This window comes from Aegilops tauschii, chromosome 4 (assembly GCF_002575655.3).
Source record: "Aegilops tauschii subsp. strangulata cultivar AL8/78 chromosome 4, Aet v6.0, whole genome shotgun sequence".
In the NCBI taxonomy this organism is placed as follows: Eukaryota; Viridiplantae; Streptophyta; class Magnoliopsida; order Poales; family Poaceae; genus Aegilops; species Aegilops tauschii.
The window spans coordinates 30,886,266-30,906,012 of NC_053038.3; the positions used below are offsets into that span (position 1 = coordinate 30,886,266).

Below are 19,747 nucleotides of genomic sequence, written 5' to 3' on the forward strand. Positions count from 1 at the left end.
TTATATGCACAGTCAGTGTGTTAAAACTATGAATAGATTGAACATGGAGGGCTAATATTTTGTTGTATTTTTTTTGCAAGATTATATTAAGTCATATACCATTTAGTTATATTACACAAAAATTCATTGTAAAAGTTATGCATTGGAGATTTGAAAAGTCAAGTGTATCTTACATTTTAAAATGGGCGTAAATCCATAAAGAATACATAAAAACCATTTACAGAAAAGATGTCCTAGCTGGAAACAAGGGAGGTGATTAGGATTAGGATTAGGTAGACTTCACTTATTACGGTGCAAGGAAACAATCACGTGAGCGTTCTCCCAAACCCTGCACGCCCTTAATTTTGCCAGGCGTATTCGGGTCCGCATGCTCATAGTCAGTGCAAGTTAGCTAATCAGGAAGCACTAACTAGCTGTGACAGGCAAGAAGCAGACATTATCTAGATTAGATATGCAGAACCCTAATCAGCAGGCAGCATCCTTTCTATCGCAGAACAATATTCTATAGCACCAGCCAAGAATCTCGCTTAATTCCCAGCCTCTCTTTCTTTTGGCTAAGCTTTTATTCTTGGATTATTATAAGCTTTACGGTGATGATTTAGCTAATGCTTGAAAGCACTAGCTTTAAACAAATGGACAAGCACAATGATCGTACTGCGTATCTACATTTTATTGATGGTTGTATGCTTTGCAGGAAAAACAATACATGAAAGGAGATATTACCTACTCAAAGGTTGATTATACACCACCCTTATTGAGCACACAATGATTGGAATATGTAGTCGAATTTACGAACCATCCAACATACCACATAAACACATATGTGCCATGGTAATGTCTTCCATAAAAGAAATCCCAACAAAGGTTCCTTTACCTTGACAACTCATAATCGCATTTTTATTTCTTGAAACAGAGTAATCATATTTTTTTTTATAAATGACTTTCATTCAGTAGGTACATCGAGGCAATGCAAGCAAATGTCCAGCCTATGCATAACATGATGCACACAATGTTTCGCAAAAAAAAAATGATGCACACAACCGAAAAGAAAATGTTTTTTACAACAAGAATAAAAAATATATAATTTATCAGTAAAGTAGCATCATTTTTTAAAAGAAAAGTGGCATCTAGTTGGTAGATACTAGAGAGCGGTAAAGCTCCTCCCAGAAAATTAATTCTGAATTTAAGTACACTTGCTACTAAAAATTCTTCTAATTACATGCATAGAGTATGTTCATTTTTTTTCAAGTTCTTAGTTAAGCCAACCCAGCGGTTCCATGCCCGGAGCATTTATTAATTAGCACAATTTCCCTCAAAAACAAATTAGGTGCACAATAATATACTGTCGGAGTAGCATATTATATTATGTAATCAGTGCCAAACTTCCAATTTAGTTAGTACAGGTAGTTCATAAGCAATGTTCAATAAACTAGCCACCAGGTTAGCAGGTTTCTTTCAAATGATTGTCCAATCACTTCTTAGATCCTATGAGAGACACTCACGGATCATTTGTGCAGATCTGTAGGTTACAACTACAGAAGCAAGACAGTATATTTCTGTACCCGAGTACCACGCATAGACGCACTCACCCGCACACCCAAACAGGATACACGCTTGCACGGGACGTCTTAATCACATGGCTCAAAGAATAGACATAGACATCAATTTCAAACATCATTCAACCGGTTTGGATAACAATTCAATAATAGGCTGTGTGCATATTCATATATATGATTCAATAATAGGTTGTGTGCGTATTCATATATACTACGATTCAATAATAGGCTATGTGCATATTCATATATTCTTAATTTCTTTGGTTGTGGCTATTTACATACATTTGCTAGCTTTGTTGTAGATAATGTTGATACTTTTGATTTAATAATAATGTTTGTGTGATGAACCAATATATGGTTGGATGGTTAGGAAGGCAATGGTGTCCCCAAGGTTAAATCCTAGAATTGACACCGGTGCTCGTATTTTTTAAATTTTATTTCAGTCAGCAACGATGTACCCTATAAAAAGATAACAGTTTCAAACATTGGTTCCTATTGTCTTGTAATGCAAGTTTGAAGGAAACTACATATTTAGTTATGGCAATCCACGACAAGTGGCATATGGTGTTTTATAGGATTTTATTTATAAAAATGGAACACCAGGTTTATTCCTCTGAAGCATCAATGAAATCTAAAAATAATAGTCAGCGAGACTCGACTTTTCTTATGCAAAGGCTGAGAAAAGGTGGAAAAAAATCATGCAAAGGCCAAGAAAAAGTGGGAAAATCATGCAAAGGCTGAGAAAAAGTGAAAAAAAAACATGCAAAGGCTGAGAAAAATATAGACAGCAGAATACCGAGGTACAGGGAAGATACTACCGCCTTGATGAAAGAAATGATGTGATTCAGGCCGTTCAGGTAAAAATAGACAACAATCGTTAGTATCAACACAATTGACCACACGGCATACACACACACAGATAATCATCACTTCACCAGCAAGGCAAAAGCATAGTTTCACTCAACCTTTGTAAACGTCTACAAATCCTTTGAACTGCTCTCAGCACAAAACAATACGGAACTCGATTTCTCGGCCCATGCAAAGCACAAGCGGAAATCAAATCAGAGGGATTGACAAAGGCCCCTGAGGATTTCGCCGTCAGTATAGTATTTTGGACTGTGAAGCATAGCATGCACTACTACTAGCTTTCTGAAGCATGCAGCTTGTTCTTCACCGAAAGAGCTGCAGCTTGGTACCATGCAGCTGCAGCCATTGCTCCTGGGTCGGGAATTGAGACCAGATGGTCGGGAGAAATGTACGATGACCGTCCTGCCTGCAAGTGCAACTGAACCGCATTACTACGGGAACGGACATAATCAAAGGGAAAAGGCCCAAAAGTACAGATTTTAGTGGAGGTACAATTGCACGAGCTCAGAAAGCCAAAGAAAAGCTTTTGCTGAAGGAGGCCAGGCAAGTTACAGATTGTATTTCTTCTTAAGAAAGGGCCAGGTGAAAGATGTACCTTTGCTTGCATTTGTTTAGTGGATTCAGCGCCAGCTGATGCTGCTTCAGCAGAAGCGATAAATGCAGTCACCGGATCATCCCCAGCTTTAAGAGACTGTTCAAGCACAATGAATACATCACATAATTAACATAATTAAAGGTAATGATGCAGGAAGAGCAAGGCTTGAGAAGTAACCTGTTTCAAAACTGTAGAAGCGGGAATTAGAGCATCCAACATTGTGCGATATCCTGCTCTGGCACCACCATATTTGCTAACAGCAGCAATAGAGGCTTCTAAAGCATCAGCCCCTGCAGAAAAGCAGAATACTTTGTTTAGTATGCACATTTCTTGATAGTTGTCTCGGATCATAATGGAATATATGTTGTTTCTTAAGCTTTCAATCATAATGATTGATGAACATATATCTTACATTCATATGCCGTAATATTTTTGTTTTGTTTTAAGCTTGCATATGCAGCCTTGCAGAGTATGTCATACCTGAAGCATAGTATAGAAGAATAATTACTTGTGTTTTCACATCTGGCCCATAATGCAACAAGGAAAGGACAAGCACAGATTACTTACAGGATTCCACTTGTTCCACCCATCACCTTCCGGATTGTTGACCCAATCTCATTTACTGTTCCAGCTGCATCGTTCAGATGATAACTGGCAAAGAGGAAAGTTGACTTAAAATATGATAACTGGTAAAGAGGAACTGGCAAAGAGGAAAGTTGACTTAAACAAGGTCAACTTGTATGGATGACTGGAAAACCCCAGCCAACAGAGAAGGGTTTGAATGAAAAAACAGGACCATGACGCAGAAAGAAATGCTGTCCTTAACCAGTGAATCTTTACAAGAATTACATACGAATACTAGGCACGGGGAGTCACACATCAATAATATGCATTGTTTGCAACTTACCGCGTTTTCATATCTTCAAGAATAGCTGTTGCACCTCTATACATCTGAAAAAAACAAAATCAGCTAGTAATGAATCTTAAAACAGCTCTCATCGGACAAACAAAGTTGATAAACCCTACTAGACCTACCGTAGTTCCACAGTCACCATCACCGACTTTACTGTCCCAATCATTTAGGTTATCCTTGAGATCAATGAGTTCTTTAGCAGCTGCTTCAATAGCGGCCTCCAACATACACCCTTGCTTGCTTAGTTCCTGGCGTTCTGAAAGAATCTGCAGAACAATAGCTAACCATCATGCTTAAGAAATTTGGAGTGGCAACTGACATGCATGTTCCAGTATGGTCACAAATTCACACTAGTATTTGCTAAACTTGCTGTCAGACAAGAAAATGTTTTCATAGTTCTCCTTTTTATTACCATTGTGTTCTCCTCACCTTTCCTCTGGTATCTTTGAAAAAAATGGTATCTAGATAATAACTGGAATAGACCTTTATAAATACTCCCTCCGTCCGAAAAAGCTTGTCCCTCAAATGAATGTATCTAGCACCAAGTTAGTGCTAGATACATTCATTTGAGAGAGGGAGTACAACCCATGCAGAACCAGTCAACAGCATTATGAGGTTCTTGTATAGTTGTATATTTCTAAATAAAAGCGAAGGTGAAACTACTACCAGCATGACAGCCTCAGGGAAGAGGATTTTACTTTACCTCGTCATCCTTCATTGAAGGTGATGGTGGTACTGCAACCGGAAATTTTGCTGGTGGGCGATTTCCTACAATGAACATCATTAGAAAACTGGTGGTTGAGTTGTATCAGAGCTTAAAACCTTCTTTTGTAACAAACTAATACTAAATGATGTGTGATAAAACCAAAAATATATTTAAAACGTTGGTAACTTCGCACTCTACATTCAGTTCAAAAAGAAATCCTGCTAATTTTCTGCACCCAAACTAACCTGGTTCTGCAGCCTCCAATCAAAGCTTGTACAGAAAGAGTTTGAAAGTGTAGTTGTGCTAAAGATCACTAAAAACGTGAACTTAAGTATTCTCAAAAACAAAAAGCTAGTAACAGAAGGCACAGAACTAGAAAACCCATCACATCAAACCTAGAATACAGATATTAGTGGCTAACGGCTGCAGACATGCAACTAGTTTTCTGCTAGCAAGATAACTACCTTCAGAACCAACAGGCCAAGCTGGAGCTTTAGTGGGAGCGTCAAGTCGCTGCAAAATGTTTTCATCTGATCGCATAATGGTGATAGAAAGTCCTGCAATGGAAACATAATTGAAAGTATTTAATATACATCATTCATAATAAGCTAAGGAATTAGCCACGATTCAAATGATTGCATATCCAATGAAAATGCAGAATGGAACACATTAGCAGAAAAGTGAAGTGGCTAGCTCATCAGCGATTGGTCAAATGAAATTAATGCGGATACATGTTCAAGCAACCACCCAGATCATCATAATATATATGTCATACTAATTACTCCCTCTGTAAACTAATATAAAACGTTTTAGATCACTAAAGTAGTACTTAAATTGGAGAGATGTTAATAAAGCTTAGCCACAGATTATCTTAGGGCCTTTAGCAGATATCAAGGTTCCCTTAGAGAGATCCATACAAGAACTAACCAGCCATATCAAGTGATGTCATAAATGTGCCAGTGTAGACTCTGTCAACAGCAATCCCATACTCCAACTGTAACTCGGGGACCGCTTTTCTTGCTGCAATCATAAGCTCCATGACAGGGGTAGCACCTAATCTGTAATATGGTATTAGACAACAAAGTAACATGACTTACTTGATTCATAATGTAAACAATGCAGATAAAGGAACTGATACAGTAATGCACCTCTAAACATATCACAGTTTGCCACAGTAGATTTATGGCAGTAATTTATATGGAAGATGATTCATGGGTAAAACTAACAACACTTAGTCTGAGTTTGACAGTTGGTCCTAGTTTCAGACCCCTTTAATCTTACTGAAGCCACTGAGAGATGGTATTCAGCCTCCTAAAAATGCTAATCCCTGTCTGCTTCAGTCCTAGCGTCACATACCAGTCAGTTTCCTGGGGACATTTTCCATTGTAATAGAAATGGATAACTAGATAGATAATGGGCATAATCAAATTCCTCCAGAACTGACATCTTAAGTACTAAATTCTCTAATCACTGTGAAAGATGCAAATGGTGAAATACCTTGCAGACCCATATAACTATCCTAGTCATATTCAGTATTTGTGCTGGTAATTTTCTGATGGTAAAAATCAACTCTTAAAGTAACATAAATGCTCAGATTTGTAGTTACCCATTGATTAGGAGAACAGCATTGCTCCCTCTTGTGATAGGAAGATACTGAGTTTCCTGCAAAGACGAAAGACCACCACACAATAAGCAAAAGTACCGAGACTAGTAAATACAAGTAACATTAGTTGGCAGAAACTCACACTGAAACAGTATCTACAAAAATTAAACTTTATACCAGGACAGGAACAGCACGAGTTTTCTTTCTTACTGAAGGCTACTCTCCTTTCAGCATTAACCTTAAGTGCTTGTGAAATGATTAAATGAAGGTAAAGCGATGCCATGGAAGGAGAGTCCCACCCAAACTTTCAACCCCCATTCCACTCCTTTCCCTGGCATTCAGGCAATGGCCTCTTTATTACTAGTGAGGACCTACCCTAGTTATTTTCATAACCTTCTGCAAACTTCACCTTTCGGTATTTCAGAACAAATTATAGCTAGCTAAGCTTAGCTTAATGTTGAATTTCACAAAGAACAAAAAACATGATTTAATTGTACTCAAACACGACTGATAAAGATTGCATAGATGTCTAACAATAGTTCAGTGCTTGCAGTGAACTAAAAAGAGAAATGGAGAAACACAAGAGAGGATAGAAATAAAAAATTGCATATCACCAACCACACCTGTGATAGTATCTGCTTAAGAACATGTTCGACCACCACATCAACTGTCTGTAGCTCAACAACAGCAGCACCAGGTTCTCCATGCTGGGAAACAAATCAGATGCTTATTATATTTGGAAAAAAAATAAAGTTTGCAGCTCTTGGGTATACTGAAAGCAAACACAAACTCACACAAACTAATAACTTAATCCAAGTACACCAATTGCTTATTTGCATCCATGCTATAGCCTATATGAGAACAATTGTTGATGCCGTCTAGACTTACAATTCCAAGGCCAAGCTCAATTTGCTCAGGACCTAAACGATCAGATGTCACTTGCCCAGGCAACGTGCAAACAGAAAGTGCTACTCCCATTGTACCAACAGCCTCAGATGCATGTTTTGCTTCTGCAGCAACATCTGCAAGAGATAAGCCAGCATCTGCAGCAGCCCCGGCAACCTGTAGAATCATACGAAGCGAAGACTTCAGAGAACAGCAGGAAATATTTACAACATGGCATTGGTTTTCTATTCAAGTTAGGATGACCACAAAATGTTGGTGGACACTGTCACAACCCAAGTTCATGAGAATGTAGCGATGAGGTGGTGGCTGCACCGTGGCACTAATGAGATCGACAGGGACAGGGTATGTGGAGGAGAAACCTCCTTTGATGAGCCTGAGGCTTACACGCTAGTCCATTATATGGATAACTCCTTGGTGCACAAGTCAGATCAGATCCTTCCTGACAAACCCTGATTATTTCATATCTTACTCAGCACTTAACCTTTTGAAACTAACTGACAAACTTGATAAGCAAGGAAATAGAGGTCGCAAAGCTAAGCCTCAACGCTGCAGGTTGATGGACATGATGCACGTAATGCTGGCCTCACATAGTATCAATTAAAACAACCACAATGACGGAATTTGTTCACCACATAGTATCAGTTTTATTAAGTACAAACAGGAAAAAAGATAGTTCCCCATCAGTCAAAATAATTCCTGGTTAATGTCTGCTACTATGATTTCTTCATCTAGCAGGCTAGCACCTAATAACTTAAAAAGGCGCCATCGGTTTGTTTAGACAAGATACAAGCTGGTCAAACCAGAAAAATGCATGAACAAGTGGTAGATCAAATGAAAGGGATTTTCCTAGGTGCATTGTTTAACAAATCAAGAAGTGCAACACAGCAGTAATCACCAAAATGCATAAAACAAGAATCTAAAATCGGAAAGGCAATAGCCACAAAGGAATACCTTATGCACAAGAATTGTTCCTGCTAAACCTCTTCTACCAGCTATCCCCCGAGGTGGGGGAAGGGCACAATCATCTCCAACAATTACCATCTGCAATTGGTGGATAAATACTGATTACAAGCTGATTTCAATATGGTATGCTATACTAAGGTCGTAAGATGTTATATGCTCATCAACCTCTATCTTATAGCCTTCAGATTTTGCCTGCTCAGCAGCTAATCCAAAATTAAGTCTATCACCAGTGTAGTTCTGCAAATGTCCAACAACAGAACGTGAGTACAGAATGCAGTGTACCTTGGAGAACAGAATGTAGTGCAACTAGAACAAAATACAATGACATAAACAGAAACAAGCACTACAGATCAAATTTTTGGAAAACAACACCAGTATAACAGCACCACACATGCATCTAAGCCAAGTAAGCCCCAGTGGGCAGTGGCTAGGTTTTTTTCCTTTTTGAGCATAGGTCAAGGATAGCCTTCATCCAATAATCAGTAGAGAATGGTGTCAAGATCATAAATAAAAAGATTTAAGTGTAAGGTTTGTTTTCTTTGACTGTATTTCACACCTCAAGAACATTTCCTCTAAATAATTATAATACTAAAAATAAATATTGAGGGTGTTCCCTCCATTCCTTCTCAGTCTTTGACCACAGCTAGTTTCTCCAGGAGCTTGCATAGCACTTTGAGCAGGAGATAGACCACAGACCTTCACCGGTAAAATTGCCAAGAACTTAGCAAATATGCAAAATTCGACCCCCAAATCAAATTCTTAGCTCTGTACACTCTACACAGACAAAATTGCCTTTCAAGAAAATCCAATCGGCCATATCTACAGCCAGCAATTTAGTTTGTCCCAAGTTTATTTTCAGGAATCTGTGCTAAAAGTTGAGCCCCCTGTCCATCCATAGATGTAATTGTCTACACAGTACACACAATTAAACAGGTGGAGAAAACGATAGGAAATCTTTCTGACAATCAAATTGGCATTGATCAATCCCAACTTCCCAAACATTAGATAAAGCAAACTTCAGATGCATTATGTTGTTCCTATTAACTAATGATTGTCCTTCCATAATAGAAACTACTGAGTACCTTTATTATCAGAAGGCATCCCATGGTGCCCGTTACAGCTCGAATAGCCTACAAGACAAACATACAGTGCAAAAAATGTGAGCTAGAGCAATCTTAGCAGTGAAAACAGGTTGACACAGTTTTATTGAAAGAACCATACAGCTAAAATAGAATCAACAGGTGGAGAAGCAAAAACATCTCCAGAAACAGCAGCTGTCAACATTCCTGGCCCAACAAATCCCGCATGGGCTGGCTCATGGCCACTTCCACCACCTAAGAATAAAATTAGTATTATAGTACAGAACTACAGATAAGATTTTATGCTATGGTCTCAATAATATAAAATCCTGGCTAAAAGTAAATAGTTGACATGTTTGTTTATGCAGGAAGAACAATAATCTGTATAAGAATATCTACTTAACTTTAGTATCAGTCATCAGAAGATAACATTTACAGCTACCAAGAGTAATAGCAGACTCGGATGCATATTTGCTAAATCTTTGACAAATACACGGAAACAACAATTGCATTTCCTAGGAACCAGTTCGTGGTTTCGTAGAACCAGCAGAAAAGATTTCATAAATAAACAGTAACCACAGACAATATTCAAACTGAGTACATTCAAGCTGTAGCTCTGATGTATCATATTACTGATGACAACTAACTCATTGCAGGTTAACCTCAGTACAGGTTTTTCATGAGAAGTGGGTGTATTTACTCTTCAGCAATTGTAATCAAAATTAGATGGTTTTGTTCAACCGTACCAACTATATTAAAAATGAATGCGCTGGTAATAAGTAAGACTACAAGCTCATGAATGTAGGCTCCAAGTCTATTGCTACAAGATGTACAGGCACCTTGGAATAACATAGCTCTAGTGTCTAGGCATAGTTCAGGCACAAAGACCAACACAGTGCCCCACATGCCCTACATGCCTCTCGGATAATAGTGGCAACTGGTGAGGATGGAGGCTAACAGATCACATACTGTCAGTAAATATGGTAATAGCGCCTTTTACTTACTTTGTTCATCGTGATATCTATGAGTGCTACAAATTTCTGGGTTCACGAGAAACATGAGTGTTCAATACAACTCTTAGATGAGCAGCCTATGCATACAGGAAAACAGTGCGCAAACAACACAAAAAACATAATGGGTCTTCCCGGTGGGGACCACAATGCACCACCTTCACATGGGCAAGCAGCATGCCTTTTCTATCAAAATGCCACAGGGTGCAGTCCATCTAGGTATACACTGTCCTGTGCCCTCCAACATCAATAGCACCAAGCACAGATCCGAGATTGTACTCGTGCCGCACAATGAACCTCTCATTTTGAGATATCATGTAATCGTAGGCAACCAAGAGTATGACCACCATCATACATTCATATTACTGCAGAACTTGCGAAACTGAAAGGCATCCTTATCCTGAACTCATTAGAATTTTCAGAAACACATTAAAACTAGATATGCGAGATGACACGCTTCATTGGCAAATTCAGTCAGCAACCAGCATAAAGAGGCAAACCCTACAAACGTTGTAAGTTGTGATCTCCGAGCTGGGTCATACCATACATACTGCATTTTACACAGAGAGCAATCAACACAATCTTACACAGAGAGCAATCAACATAAAAAAAATCTGAACATTTGCACCAAATGGACCATCGCATTCACAAAGCCGAGTTCCCAACAGGGACGTACCTGAGATGACAGCAACCTTGTCATAGGCACCGCCCACAGCATCAGCGCGAAGAACAACTTTAATCTGCACACATTGTAGGAGAATTTCGTCACGGAACGGTCCCAAGCATCATCGGAACCATTACCCAGCGAACAGTGTTCTCACCTCAGGGAACCCGTCCAGGTACTGCAGGCCCGGGTAGGTCTCCACCAGCCCCTCGATGAACTCCGTCACCACATCTGCAAAAGCGGGACCGACCCGAAGCCCCGCCGAGGGCAGCGAGGGCGATTAAACCCTAGAATCGACCAAAACCCACCGGAAATCGGCGGAAAACGGAGGGGAATGGGCGCGCGGAGTACCGTCGGGGTTGTTTATGAGCTTCTTCCCCTGCAGGGCCATGGCGAGGAGGAGGGGGAGGCCTCCCGGCGGAGGCGGGCGCGCGCCCCGGCGATCGCCGGCGGAGAGATTGGGGTGGGGGAGCGGGGGGCGAGCAGTACGAAGCGAGTCGCCGCCCCTGGTTCCTGTGGCCTTTTTCTTCCCCTTGCTTGCTCGAGTTGAAGTGGGGTGGGGTGGGGAGGAGGATTGTCCTTTTATAGGCGCGGATTAGCAGTCCACTGACGAAATGGATAACGATGGAATTACAGGCGTGTCCCTCTTTTGGTAGAACCGCCCGCTCGGAATTTACACTGCAATTACGGCCCCCCCTCGTCTGACGTGGACTTCTATGCGTTGTTTCCAGTTTTCCATTTTCATTGTAAAGACTTGAGATAACGCATTGACGATGGGAAAATAATCGCTGGTTACAAATTAGGGCCTACGGAAATGAAGGAAGAAAATTACTACTGTGTAGTCTTTCGCCACAGACAAAAAGAAACGGTTCGCCATACAAAATGGAAAAGATTTGAAGTTGGTCCACTGGCTGAGCGCCAGATCGGTCGCTTGCGAGCATACGCTTTGCCTCGTGGGGCCCACGCACCGCTCTGCCCCCTCTCGATATCTCTATCTCCACCAAACAACCTTATCCGCGCATTCCCAGGCGTTGACTCCCTCTTTTGTTTCTTCCTATCTCTCCCCCGTGCTCCTCTGCCTTCGTTGCGGTCAAACCCGGTTTCCCTGTGCCTCTCCCATCCGGCCGGCCCCCCTCCTCTCCCTCTACCTCTCTAGCGCTCCGTTGACACCCCACTTCTTCACGACTCTTCTGATCCCCGGCACACCTTCACTTCCTCTAGACACCTCCTTCCATGGCTCTGCTCTGAGTTGTCGCAAGGCCGACGGGGCGACACGTGACGCAGCCAAGCAGCAAGCCCTCCACCGTAACGTTGTTTAGAATTCGGAAAAAAGAATTGTATTTCACCACAAACAAAAAGGAACAACCCACTTTAGAAAATGGGAAAGATTTAGAATCGTCGACCGGCTGAGCGTTAGATCGTTCGCCCGCCAGCACCAGCCTGCCTCCCGGGGCCCACGCACCGCTCTGTGCCCCCTCGTTATCTCTATCTCTACCGAACTACCTTATCCATGCATTCCAAGGCGTTGACTCCCTCTTCTCTTTCTTCTATCTCTCCCATGTGATCCTCCGCCGCTGCTGCGGTCAAACCCGGTGTTCTTGTGCCTCCGCATTCAGCCAACCCCTACCCTCTCCCTCTATCTCTCTAGCGGCTCCACGCTCCAGCCCTCCGCCAACACCCCACTTCTTCATGGCTCTTGTGCTCCCTGGTGCACCTTCACTTCCTCTACAGACCTCCTCCCATGGCTCTGCTCAGAGTTGTCACAAGGGCGATGGGGGACATGCGACGCAGCCAAGCAGCAAGCCCTCGACCACAACGCTAGTTAGAAATTCGAAAAAGAAAAATGATATACTTCTCACAAACAAAAGGAACCATCTACTTTACAAAATGGAAAGATTTAGATTCGGTCGACCGGTTGAGCGCCAGATCGTTCGCCCGCCAGGACACGCCTGCCTCATGGGCCCAAGCACCACTCCGTGCCCCCTCGTTATCTCTATCCCCACCGAACAACCTTACACACACATTCCCAGACATTGGCTCCTTCTTCTCTTCTTTCTATCTCTCCAGCGTGCTCCTTCGCCATCGATGTGGCCAAATCTGGTCTTCATGTGACTTCACAAGCCGGCCAGCCCCTCCTCTCCCTCTATCTTTCTGGCAATTCCACGCTCCAGTGCTCTGCCGACACCCCACTTCTTCACGTCTCTTATGCTCGTAGTCGGTGCACCTTCACTTCCTCTAGAGACCTCCTCCCACTGCTCTGCTCTGGGTTGTTGCAAGACCGACAAGGGACACGCGACGCAGCCAAGCAGCAAGCCCTTGACTGCAATGCTGGCAGGAGGGCTGCGCACTACTACAAATCCATCGGATGTCGCATGTTTCAGGTTGCTGGCTTGCCATAGGCACTACTGCAAGCAGGTGGATCTAGACGGGCATTCACTGGCACTATTGCGATGAATATTCACCGGTAATTCGACGAGAGAGCTTATCGTTGCTACGACAGCCGACCACCGATGGAACGGGCGTGCGGACACTCATGTTGGAAAAGGCGACACTTTGTGCTGGAACCGACTATTGACAGTTCGTTGATGGTGTGCTAGAGACGTTGCTTTTTGCCCATGGCGAGCTAGCCATGGTGGCAGGGTGAGGCTTGAACCACTCATACTGGAACCGACGCCAGGCATGCTCGACTGATGCCTCAGCCTGCTGCGAGCTAGAGATGGCACATGGTGATGCTAAGACCGGTGGCTTGGCATGCTAGAACCGACACTTTGGCGTGCTGCAAGGAAGCAAAGGAAAATGAAGATGCTGGAACGCACATTAGCGTGATGCAAGGTCATATGACAATAGCATGTGAGTTGCGATGGCTATTGCGATTGGCATTGTAAGGGAAACCACGAGGTCGTGTGACAACTGCTTTTGACGTTGTTGTAATAGCCTTGGGGGAGATCATGAGGTTGTGCAACCATCGGTTGTTATGAGCAGCACTTCAACGATGGTCGGTTGTTGGGTGATCAGTTGAGCGACGCCCCGAGGTTTCGTGCGCGAGCATTACGATGGGAAGAGAACAGGGTCATGGGGTAAGAGCCTTTTGATGCCATGCGATGTCGTACAAAGCAAGGGCTGATTTGATGGCTGGGAGGTGATGCAGCGGACAGTGCGAATGTGACCAATCAAGAGATCATCTCCATCGGCCGACGCATGGTTTCCCCTTACAAATTGCAATTGGGATATGGTTTTAGTCTGGTATTTGGATTCCACAACACCCTCCTACCTCCCAACTGAAGGAAATATGCCCTAGAGGCAATAATAAAGTTGTTATTTCATATTTCCTTATTCATGATAAAGGTTTATTATTCATGCTAGAATTGTATTGATCGGAACTTAAATACATGTGTGAATACATAAACAAATACCGTGTCCCTAGTAAGCCTCTACTAGACTAGCTCGTTGATCAAAGATCGCTAAGGTTTCCTAACCATAGACATGTGTTGTCATTTGATAGCAGGATCATATCATTAGGAGAATGATGTGATGGACAAGACTCATCCGTTAGCTTAGCATATTGATCGTTCAGTTTATTGCTATTGCTTTCTTGATGACAAATACATATTACTTCGACTATGAGATTATGCAACTCCTGGATACCGGAGGAATACCTTGTGTGCTATCAAACGTCACAATGTAATTGGGTGATCATAAAGATGCTCTACAGGTATCTCCGAAGGTGTTTGTTAAGTTGGCATAGATCGAGATTAGGATTTGTCACTCCGAGTATCGGAGAGGTATCTCTGGGCCCTCTCGGTAATACACACCCTAAGCTTGTAAGCAAATGACTAAGGAGTTAGTTACGAGGTGATGTATCACGGAACGAGTAAAGAGACTTGCCGGTAACGAGATTTAACTAGGTATGAAGATACCGACGATCGAATCTCGGGCAAGTAACATACCGATGGACAAAGGGAATTATGTATGTTGTCATAACGGTTCGACCGATAAAGATCTTTGTAGAATATGTAGGAACCAATATGGGCATCCAGGTTCCGCTATTGGTTATTGACCGGAGAGGTGTCTCGGTCATGTCTACATAGCTCTCGAACCCGTAGGGTCCGCACGCTTAACGTTCGTTGATGGTATAGTGTTATATGATTTGGTGACCGAATGTTGTTCGGAGTCCCGGATGAGATCACAGACATGACGAGGAGCTCCGGAATAGTCCAGAGGTAAAGACTGATATATAGGACGATGGTATTCGGACACCGGAAGAGTTTCATAGTACACCGGGTAGTCATCGGGGCACCGAAAGGGGTTTCGGACACCCCCGGGAAGTGTATGGGCCTACACTACAAAAAAAAGACACATCCGTGACATTTTAGGCCGAACGAAAATTTTTTCTGTCATACTTATGACACTTCTATGACGATAATTGTGACAAAACCCGGTATCATCATAGATGTGGTGGGCTCCTACTTCTATGACAAAAAATCATGACAGAAAATGGGCTTTTCGTCCTGGGCGGGCCGGAGACGCAGCTGCATGACATTCTTTGGGCCGTCCATGATGGAAAAAACCGTGGTAGAAGCGAGGGCTAGGAAAATATCGGGGTGTTCCCTGTTACGGTGGGTGGTCGGGGACGAGCGATGCACGGAGGTTTGTGCGTTTCTCTCGTACACGCACGCGCGTGGGTGCGAGGCGTTGGGCTCTAACTGAACCCGAGCGAGGCGTTGGGCTCTAACTGAACCCGAGCGATTGCACTGCAGGCTACGCGTTACTGAACCCGAGCGATTGATCGATGGCTGTTAACTGAACCCGATCGAGCGATTCCTTTGCTACTGCTGCTAACTAAAGCCGATCGATGCTGCCTCTGGATGAACAGTGAGCGTTTCTAGGGGGTTTGGATGAACAGTTCCCGGTGGGGGTGGATGAACAGGACCCCGTGGTGTTGCCTCTAGATGAACAGGACCCCGATCGATCGAGCCGGTTGGGGCTGGATGAACAGGACCCCGTGGAGGGCTGGATGAACAGGACCACCCCGTGGAGGGCTGGATGAACAGTAGACGGTGGAGGGCTGGATGAACAGTAGCCCGTGGAGAGGGCTAGTTGAACAGTAGCCGGTGGAGGCTGGATGAACAGGAGCCCGTGGATGAACAGTCGCAGGTGGAGGCTGGAGGAGGTCGACGGTGGATGAACAGTAGCCCGTGGAGGCTGGAGGGGGTCGACGGTGGAGATGAACAGTATCCCGTGGAGTCCCGTTTTGCGGTACGCCACACCCCTCCCGATGGACAGGACCCCCGTTTCGACCGTAGCACTCCAACACAAGTCTGTTTCCTCCGTTTTGTGGTACGCCACACCCCTCCCGATCAACAGGACCCCGTTTCGACCGTAGGAGGTTCGTTTCCTCCGTTTTGCGGTACGCCAGACCCCTCCCGATGAACAGGATCGACCGTGGCCGGTCGAACACAAGGCCGTTTCCTCTGTTTGGCGGTATGCCAGACCTCGTTTCCATCGGTTGTTCCGTACAAGCCCTCCCGATGAACACGACGAAGCATTCCGTTCCGACCAAGCCGGTTGGCTCCCCATGAACACGACGACGACGCAGTTTCTCCGTTCCGACCCAGCCATGTACACGAGCCCTGGCCGTACGTATGCACGAGTAGGCGTTCGAGACCCAGCCCGTATGTACGTACGTGGCCCTATTTTCTTTCTTGTACACTGCCGTTGTACGTACGTGTACATGCTACGTGCGCGCCTCTACTACGACACGTGCGCGCCTCTACATCGACGAGTATGTACGTACGCGTTCGCGACCAGAATGACAATGCTACGTACGCTTCGACCAGGTGGGTCCCGACTGTCAGGCACTTCCTTCCGTGCGAAGATGTAGCTAGTGGGTCCCAGCAGTCAAGGGGCGAATCGTTTTTTTTTTGCCCGAACGCACTTCCTTGCATGCGAAGATGTAGCTGGTGGGTCCCAGCAGTCAGGGGTGAAACATTTTTTTCGTGAAATACGATGACCCGTCCGGTGGGTCCCTGCTGTCAGGTGGAGGAATAATTATTTTGCACGTAATAAGGAGGCACTTCCTTGCGACCGCCGTGGACCCAGCTGTCAGCCTGTTCATGTACAGTACTCTTCCGATGGAAGTCGTTCCTTGACCACGTTGACCACGCCGCGCCGAGAGCACCAGGGCGATGGACGACGGCGAGGCCTAGGAAGGGGACGACGCGGAGCCGGGGAAGACGCGGCAGTGGATGCCCACGCGGAGAGGAGTACGAGGGTTCACTGGTTCGGCTGCGGTGTGAGGCTGCCGTCGCCGCAGAATAACAGGGGGTGTGGGTGAGTACAGGGATGCCCTGGCCAGCGGTGGGAGTAGTAGGGGGTGGTGAGGCCTGCGCGGCAGCACAGCCGCCCACGGGAGGCAGGAGTAGGCGGCACGACCGGCGCTGCTTTGGGCGGCTGGAGCAAGAAGACCAGAGGTTGAAGAAGCACAAAGTCTTGTTTAGATCTGGAGAGGGTGAGAGACTGTGAAGAGAGCAACTACAAGCAGACCAGCAGTGAGGGGAGAGAGAGAGGCCAATGAAGTCTTGTTTAGATCTGGAGAGGGTGAGAGAGTGTGAAGAGAGCAACTACAAGCAGACCAGCAGTGAGGGGAGAGAGAGGCCAATGAAGTCTTGTTTAGATCTGGAGAGGGTGAGAGAGTGTGAAGAGAGCAACTACAAGCGCTGAGGCTCCAACGTGTATATATATATACTGGAGAAAGTGTGAAGAGTGCAAACCCTAGAAAACAAGCGCCGAGGCTGCAGCTTATACGTGATGAGGTGATTATACGGTCACTACGAGATCGTATAGCTCTGTATCCATCCATTTTGACCAGTCAAAGAATCCTCATGGCACGAATTGTGCTCAAGTGTAGTTATCGAACCCGAGACCTCAAGTTTGATGAGCGAACAGGCTAACCAGCTACACAACCCTCCCATTATGTTCAACGAGAGGAAAATAACCTTTTATACATTCCTGCATTCGTGTGACAAGCATGCCGTGTTTTTTGTGTGTGTGGGAGTCATTGGGATTTAAATCATAATCGTGTCATGTGGCTTTGGTGGTAAGACTATCCACAATGGTGTAGAAATAATGCAGCCTTACTGCCTTAGTCACCTTACCTCTCTCCACGTAGTACGTTGGGTCCCACCAGTCAGAGGGTGAAACAAACAAATTAATAAGAAAAATTAAAAGCACCAGCGGTGTATCTTACCTCACACATCTCGCTACTGCTCGGGAACACTGTCCAATTGATCCCTCTGTTCGCTCACGTACTATTTTTAGTGAATCCTTATTATAACATGCACACAATTTTGGGCACTTGTATTCAACCTAAGTCAGTGTGCCACCGTATCTCGTACAACTCCCTCCGTCTAGGTGTAATAAGTTACGTTAGAAGGTGCAGCGGGACCAAGGTGCAAGCAGATTGGAGGAGAAGGAGAAACTTGACCGGTCATTCCTCCAATCAAAGCCCTGATTTCTGTCTCTAAATGCAACAATTAATCCAAACAACTAAGAGATTCCGTATTAGCTACCATGCAGGGCCACGTATTAACTCGCATGCAAGCCGACTTTCATTTCTTGACTGATCAACGCGTAGTTGCACTCCATGCATTGGGTTTTCGGGGGAGATAACAAGGCAGAGTAAGGAGCGTTTGGTTACATTGCTTAGGCTGGTCATAGTGGTGAGTAACTTGGACTAGTAACATGCATATGTTACTAGTCTATGTTACTACTACGCGAAGTTTGCCGTCGGAAGCGAGCCGATCTGGCTCTCCTGAGCTAGCAAGGTTTTTCTAGCCCACCCAAGCTAGCTGGCCCACAAAAGCTAACATATTTTAACAGTTCCAAACGCCTAACCTTGCCCGGCTATGCTATAAGCTGTTCTTGCTAAGGATCCAAATGCTCCCTAAGTAACAACTCTCGCTAGCAACGAGGCCAGGAGGGGATTGAGATGCGAAGTTAATGGACGACGCCTAAACATTTTGGGAATATCTGATTTCCGTAAGATGACTTAACACCTAGACGGAGGGAGTACTACTCCTCAGTCCAGGTTTGATGGAATATTCGTCACCTCTTCTCTTCTTGTACGTACTCCATTTGTATCTCACTTCCTGTGGCTTCGCACTCGCACAATTTTCCTATTCTATGAACCTGTGTGTGCGTGTGTGTGTTTAATAGCATGTGTGTGTTAGAGAGAGCGACAGATTGACCTACTCCTACAGAGAGATGGTGTGTAGTGTACGATTTTAGCCGCGAGAGTCGGTGCATCCTCTCGTTTCCGGGCATCCGGTAGGGACAGGCGGACAGCTGCCTCGCCCGCTCCTGACCAGCCTGGCCCACCCAAAGCCCCTCCATCGCCCGCGCGCGCTTCCCTCCCGAGACGGTCATCGCCGCTCCAAAGAATTGGTGCCGCATTCATGCCCAGGCAGAGCGGACGCGACCTCTCACTGGCGCCTGCGTTGAAGGGAGAAGCGGATTCAAGAGTGATGGTTGCTTCGTCCGTCCAACTTACTGCTGGGTCTATGTGATTTGACGGCTCATTGGTCATTATTACTAAGGTGGTAGGACTGCTGGATGTCCCACGCTTTCAGCGAAAGGAGGTACTACTAGATTACAATTTTCTCCATTCTTACGGCGGAGGAGTGCAAGAGCAGTGAAAACACGCAGGCTCAGTGATTACATGGCCCACCTCACACTATCACCATATTTTCTGGACACCGTGCGACACCTAACTCTTTACGTAGTACTCCCTCCGTTCCTAAATATAAGTCTTTGTAGAGATTCCACTAGGTGGACTACATACGGAACAAAATGAATGAATCTATACTTAAAATGCATCTATATACATC

The 19,747-nt window shown here is 44.6% G+C and overlaps 1 protein-coding gene across 1 annotated transcript; it reads right to left on the minus strand.

The window, feature by feature from the left end:
- Window positions 1-2,462: 2,462 nt before the first annotated feature.
- LOC109753929 (putative 3,4-dihydroxy-2-butanone kinase) lies at window positions 2,463-11,410 on the minus strand. Its single transcript, XM_020312856.4, has 20 exons — window positions 11,214-11,410; window positions 11,020-11,093; window positions 10,875-10,938; window positions 9,331-9,443; window positions 9,192-9,239; window positions 8,275-8,346; window positions 8,098-8,187; window positions 7,129-7,302; window positions 6,864-6,947; window positions 6,244-6,299; window positions 5,565-5,695; window positions 5,102-5,194; window positions 4,635-4,699; window positions 4,054-4,197; window positions 3,926-3,969; window positions 3,586-3,669; window positions 3,431-3,498; window positions 3,196-3,308; window positions 3,019-3,114; window positions 2,463-2,829 (listed from the first exon to the last, which is right to left on the minus strand). The coding sequence occupies exons 1-20, from the start codon at window positions 11,251-11,253 to the stop codon at window positions 2,698-2,700; spliced, it is 1,785 nt and encodes a 594-aa protein (XP_020168445.1). The 5' UTR covers window positions 11,254-11,410; the 3' UTR covers window positions 2,463-2,697.
- Window positions 11,411-19,747: the final 8,337 nt, after the last annotated feature.

Coding starts and splice junctions, on each gene's coding strand:
- LOC109753929 (XM_020312856.4), bottom strand. CDS start 11,253: ATGGCCCTGCAGGGGAAGAAGCTCATAAACAACCCCGACG. Junction 10,939..11,019: donor ACCTGGACGGGTTCCCTGAG/GTGAGAACACTG, acceptor CAATGTGTGCAG/ATTAAAGTTGTTCTTCGCGC. Junction 9,444..10,874: donor CAAGGTTGCTGTCATCTCAG/GTACGTCCCTGT, acceptor TTTTATTCTTAG/GTGGTGGAAGTGGCCATGAG.